Here is a 6,515-nt window from a genome sequence, read left to right on the forward strand (position 1 = left end):
CACGTTTTCTTCCAGTCTAATGTAAGTGGGCTTGTTTTAAAGATTAAACTTTCGTTTATGCATATTTATTTCGTTTTTTGAAAATACGGTCGAGTACGTTCTTCTTCTACTCCGTTCTTGTGTTGGTTGTCATACGGTTTTGGGCACTGTGAGGATTCGACTGTATATGGGTGGGAATCACAACCATGAATTACCCTTACGCGGTGGGGGACATAACCGCTATACGGCCTCGCCCCCTTAGAGGAGTAAAAATTAGGGACTGATATCAGTAAACCATAGAAAGTTGATGAATCTCAGTGCTGGTAAATGTTATGCATGTGATATGAATGATGTTATGTAAGTGCAAGTCATGTGATTTTCGAAATTATGCATGTTGTTATATTGTGCTCGAACGGCCCCCACTTGCTGAGTGACGACCATATCACTCACCCCTTACTTTACTCTCCCCAGATAAATCAGAAAAGAAAATCGAAAAGGATGAGCAAGACCAGTTTTGGGGCTGATAATAAGATGATTCAAGAAGTTTATTTTAGTTTTGGATTAGTAAGTTGTAAAAGCTTCCGCATATTATTTTTATCATTTTAAGAATCTACGTTGTAAAGACAATCTTTTGATTGATTATGAGTAATAAACTGGTTTTTGGTTTATATTGTACTACGAGCCTTGTTGTTTTCAATTGTGTGGTTGTAAAACAACGCCGGTGTCAACTAACCCCGGTCTCGGGGCGTGACAAGAGGTGCGACGTATCGTTGATGTTGTTCGATCGACGATATTGTTGTCGCCGGAGTATGGGTGTGACGTCTTGTTGATGATGTTGTTGTAGTAGTATGGGAGTGATATCGTTGATGATTTGATTGTCTAGAAACAGCAGAGAGAGTATTTCTGTTATGATTTCAGCTATATTTTATGTTGTTATTAATATGATTGTTATGTATTACGATGATGATTTTTGTATATGCTCACCCTTTGGGGGCTGTTTCTGTTGGACATGTTACATGACTATGCTATAAGACAGTATAAAGGTGAAGGGCTAGGTGTGTCTAGTCAAACAGTCATGTAGTTGATAGTAGATAGAGAAAGTATATTTTATTGTCTTATTTGAGTTGTGTGTATGTATTTATTATAATGTTTCTACTACACTGATGTAAATAGTGTGATGATTGCACTATTTTGTCATATACACATTATATTATTACGTCGTTGAAAAGAAAAATTTTATGCATATGATGTCACATGTTGTATGATTACATGGCGAGGTTTAGGACGCCATAGAACCTCTCATCAGGCCCTAACAAATTGACCCATTGGCACCATCTTTGAACCCGGGTAGTAGACCCACCTGAGCATCACCATGACTTCATAAGTCACTCGTCATATCTCGTATAAGATCATGATCATGTTTGCATATTCAGATATATAGTAAATCCAGTTTAATAAGAAAAATATCCCCAAAAATTCGGGATGCATAAATAAATCTTCATAGCCAGATATCGAATGGATATGGAAGCAAACTTCGAATATCAATAGAGTTTCCTATTGGAGCCTAGACTACAAAATGTGTATGTCTTTAGTTTGTTCATATACAAAATGTGTATGTCTTAAGCATCGGAAGCATCATGTCAGAAAACAAAAATGCTCACCACAGTTAGAAGAGAAGATATTTATTTGAGATATACTCACCTCTAAAAAGAATTTTTTTCTCAGAATCATAGCCCATTTACGGAGTTGGAAAATATGTGAAGGACCATATCTCATCAAGATCAGGCTCAAACTAGAGCCCATGATCAAGCCCACACTAAATTTCAAACAATCTATTCCATTTCTTGATCAGCAGCTCAGAGCGCAGCTTTTCCCTTCATAAAAATGGCGGCCGCTGCTGACTCAAAGTGGAAGGACACTGCCCTTCTCGTGATTGACATGCAGGTATTGTTTTTGTGAATTTTTTTTAGTTTTTTTTTTCCATTTCTTTCTTGATTCTTCACCGTTAATCAGAAGTCGAAAATTTCCTGTATTTATTTGGTGTTGCATTTTTTTCTCGGCAGAATGATTTTATTTTGCCCGGTGGTCCGATGCATGTAAAAGGGGGTGAAGCTATTGTGCCAAATGTTATCAAAGCGATTGAGGTTTCTAGAAGCCGTGGCATTCCTGTTATTTGGGTACCTTCTAATTTTATATGCTCGCCAGTTTTCTTTGCTGTTCTAGTCCATGGAGGCTTTAATTCTGGTGACCTGTGAATGAGTTTACTGGTTGTACTATGGTTGATGTACAGCAATCTTCTTGAAGCTGCAATAAGCATATAAAATTGATTTTCTAAAATGAGCATTTTGGATTTTTCAAGTTGGATTCCATTTCTTGTGATTATTTTTAGTGGGATTTCTTGAAATTTTGGTGAGTCATGAGTTCCTGATCCGAGTAAGGTAGCGAGTGAATTTCCATTGTCTTTGAGTTTCCTGTACTGTACTTGAAATGATCCTTGAGATCGAAAACGATTCCAATTAACAAAAATCGTGATAGGTTGTTCGTGAGCATGACCCTTTGGGGAGAGATGTTGAATTATTTCGCCGCCACTTTTACTCTTCTGGAAAACCGAAACCAACTTCTAAGGGCAGTAAGGGTGCGGAGCTGGTTGATGGGCTTGATATCAAAGATGGTGACTATAAGCTGGTGAAGACGCGGTTTAGTGCATTTTTTAACACGCACCTCCATTCATATCTTCAGGGTGTTGGAGTTAAGAAGTTGGTAATCATTGGTAATATCAATGTTCTTTTGTCTATATTTGGGTTTTGTTGTGTTGAATTTATGATAGAAGTATTGAAAAAAGATAATAGAACACATTGCGGGATCTACCTGATTGAGATGAAATTATCTACATTCACGGCACAGTGCTGGTTGCTCTTTTCTCCTCATTAAGATTACAATAATCATCTCCTTCATAAAATATATATTGGGATAAACATGGTAGGAAGTCTTTTTTCAAACTATACGACGGTAAATGATATCTAATAATATCATAATCCTCAATATACACAGGTGTACAAACCCCAAATTGTGTCCGGCAGACCGTCTTCGATGCGGTAGCATTAGATTATGAAACTGTTACTGTGGTAGTTGATGCCACCGCTGCCGCAACTCCTGACATCCATAATGGTACGTAATGCAACTCCCAAAACAAACATAAATATGTGTGGTTCATGTGTGGTTTCTATTCTTGTTCGCTAAATTCATGCTTTGTTCTTGTTGTGTGGTTGAAAAGAATAGAGATGTCCCTTTGATCAGATTTATAATGATTATAAGAATCTGAAAACAAATATGCTCACGGATTGGTACGTTTGAATGCAATGATTAACATTTAGCTGCCCGAGTACCTATAGAAGCAGCAATGAACCTAGAAATTTGGCAAGGATGGCTGAGTGTATTGTCGATAGAATACTGATATTTTAGGAAAATCTTGTGTATCAATTTAAAACCTATTCATTTGAAAGAAAGGTCCCTACTTTATGTAGAAGTGATTGCCGATGAGGAGATAGAAGGAAATACTTGTATAGGTTTAGATATAAAGATTAACCCTGAATTATAAATTCTTGGGTACTTGAAATCTTAAAGCAGTTAACTCAAATACATGAATTTCAAATCACTTTTTTCTGTTTAAGTTATCATTGAATAAGGCAAACCCTCTACCAGTGGGGAGCCATTTTGAATCTATTCTTCAACTTTTCAAACCATTTTCGCATTTCCCAAAATAAAAAACCAAATATTAATGCCTTATTTTCATTCTCGTTCATGGAAAGTATATTTTATACAAGTTCTCGACATAATTATACCTTACATAGTTATTTAGGGCCCAAGACGCACTAAAGAGCTGGGTAACCTGGATCCTGAGGCACAAGTCAAAGAATACGCTTTACTTCGCTAAAGCGCATTGAGATAAATTTTAAAATTCAACATGTATGAAGTGATTTATAGTAATGGGCGAAACAATATTAAAAACCATACCCAAATTATGATTGAGAATGGTTAATATTCCCTTCTTCCTTCAAGCGTTCTCCAGCTGCACCTGTTTGTTTCCGTCTCTCCGATCCAACAAGGTCAACAAAATTAATTCTGCTAACCTTCACGTAGCTTAAACCATCAGCAGCACTCTGTAATATATGATATTTGGTAGGAATAAGGGTATTGTTTGGTGAAAGATTATTGGGTAGAAAAAACAGGAACCAAGAAAATACATTAAAACAAACAGCATTTTGGAATTTGGAGGAAAAGAAGCATGATAAATTGAATGCAAAAGGTGTCTTGCTGCGTGATTCAACAACAGAAACAAGATATGGACAGATAGAACTTGCCGAGTTCGGTAAACAAGATATTACCTTGATTGAACGTCAAGTGCAATGAGAAAAGTCACAAAATGCAGCGCAGCACTGTTGCAGATAGAACTTGAGGCCTGAGGGAGATGAAAAGTGATGCGTGCAGGGTTTTTTTTATCATTAAATAGCTATGGACTTTGCTAATTAGGTTTTAAAATTGGTTGGGCTTGAGTTAATTTTTATTTACGCACAAAATGGCAGAGCACTTCTTAAAGCGTACACTACACTTTTGTGGCTCACGGATATCTCGCGCCTAGGCAAAGGCGTGCGCTTTAAGCGCACTTGTTTCAAGTGATGTGTCTGGCTGCGCCCGTCGCCTAGGTGCAGCCGTGCGTACGCTTTTAACAACTATGATACTTTATATTCAGATTTTCATCACTTCCTCAAAATATTATATCATGTACCGGGCTGATTATTAGAGTTTGTATGACCAATATCAACCAGATTTGCTATATTTTGCAAATCCGGACAGGTTTTCGTCATAATATATTCTTAAAAACACCCATTCTAGTGCCATATGATTTACTACTGCAGCAAATATTTTTGACATGAGCAATGTTGGTGTGGCCATACCAACACTGGAAGAATGGTGTAAATCCGACGATTAATGCAGAAAAATCACACGGTTCCTGACCATATCGAAGCACCATCCCTGCTATATCATCATCAAAATTCAAGAACAAGCACTTCTAGAAGAAAACTGTACGTTTCCTCGAAATATAATGGTGACATTCTTCGTTAACGTTACTGTAACATAATTCAATTTTCAGGTTTGCTACACTCTTCTTCTTCTTCTTCTTTCTTTCAAAAAAAAATAATAATAATCTGTAAATGTATATTTTATTCGTTGAAGATTGCATGTACTTATCGAAGTTTTATCCGTATAATTCTTGGTAGCGTGTCTTATCATCGAGGATAATATTTTTTTTAATATGTTGCTGATTTCATCGAAGTTTTATTCGTATAATTCTTGGTAGCGTGTCTTATCATTGAGGATAATATTTTTTTTTTAATATGTTGCTGATTTCTCAATTATTCTTTTAAAATTATCATTTTGATCCATAGAAGACCAAGTTAAGCAGAAAATGGGAGATCCAATTATTAAAAATAAAGTTGGAAAAAATTATAAAACAATTTTCTGTTCAATTAGTTTATGCTACATCAGGTGTGTTTCTCCTCCTATTCCAATAGCATCAGATCATGTTGATATGTTATATTTTAAGGAAGTTGACATATATTTTGATGATCCAGTGACTAACATTTGATCAAATTATAGAGAGAAAAGTACTTCAAATATATCATAGGTGATATGTGATCGTGTAGGCTATCAATGCTTTTAGTGACGAGTTTCCTTAAATTTAGTTTTAGTTTTCTTGTTAAAAGAATTAGTTTGTAATTTAAATAAATACGAGAAATTAGCATGGCAATGTTGGCATTGGACACTTGAGGAGAGGAAATGGTTGCAATTTTCATAAAAGAAACGTAAGAAAATGTGGCAAAACCCCTACAAGACACGCACAATTAATGGTGTCAAATTACAAAAGTGACTGCTGAAGAGGAGTCTGACGGTGAAGCTGCAGCGTAGGACGGCTGTGCTGATCTAATGTTTGAGTAGGGCTGAAACTTCTTCTGCAGTTTTTTCCCCAGGTACGATTTGGAAACATATCATTTTTAATTTTTTAATCAAAATTTTAGATTTAGTAAATTTGATAAAAAAAGAAATTTAGAATTACCTCTGGAATGAAAAACGAGAAGGGGCTTTCATTTGTTTTTTAAAAATAACCAATCGTCTCTCGCTTTTTATTTCTTCCTTGCGGTTTTTTAGCATGAATTTTTGTCCTCGCAATTAATATCGATATATAGTGTATTTGACATCCTTGAAAGCTCATGCAAGAATTAGTCAGACAATAAGTTGATCGGGCCGTGTAATTGTTACTTTTAAACAAATTGGACCATGTTGATATAGCAAATGTTGCTTTGGTTTAAGACTCAGGGATTGTTTTAGCGCGTGTTTAGCTGGGAGTTTCGTTAGGTTATTGGTAAATCTTGCTGAAATGGGTTTTTGCAAAGTTTTTATACTAACCAAAGTCTTATACTGATATCTTTCTGGAAACAGAGGAAGAGAAGATGTGTAAGGATTATACCACATTCGAA

At 35.8% G+C, this 6,515-nt stretch overlaps 1 protein-coding gene across 1 annotated transcript; it reads left to right on the forward strand.

Annotated features, from left to right (window-relative positions):
- Window positions 1-1,779: 1,779 nt before the first annotated feature.
- LOC142546447 (putative inactive nicotinamidase At3g16190) lies at window positions 1,780-5,161 on the forward strand. Its single transcript, XM_075654166.1, has 5 exons — window positions 1,780-1,923; window positions 2,043-2,156; window positions 2,515-2,749; window positions 3,031-3,147; window positions 4,896-5,161. Exons 1-5 carry the CDS (start codon window positions 1,864-1,866, stop codon window positions 4,967-4,969), a joined length of 600 nt encoding a protein of 199 aa, XP_075510281.1. The 5' UTR covers window positions 1,780-1,863; the 3' UTR covers window positions 4,970-5,161.
- Window positions 5,162-6,515: the final 1,354 nt, after the last annotated feature.

Source organism: Primulina tabacum, chromosome 1, assembly GCF_025594145.1.
Source record: "Primulina tabacum isolate GXHZ01 chromosome 1, ASM2559414v2, whole genome shotgun sequence".
NCBI classification, from domain to species: Eukaryota; Viridiplantae; Streptophyta; class Magnoliopsida; order Lamiales; family Gesneriaceae; genus Primulina; species Primulina tabacum.

Coding starts and splice junctions, on each gene's coding strand:
- LOC142546447 (XM_075654166.1), top strand. CDS start 1,864: ATGGCGGCCGCTGCTGACTCAAAGTGGAAGGACACTGCCCTTCTCGTG. Junction 2,750..3,030: donor TAAGAAGTTGGTAATCATTG/GTAATATCAATG, acceptor CAATATACACAG/GTGTACAAACCCCAAATTGT. Junction 3,148..4,895: donor AACTCCTGACATCCATAATG/GTACGTAATGCA, acceptor TTACTACTGCAG/CAAATATTTTTGACATGAGC.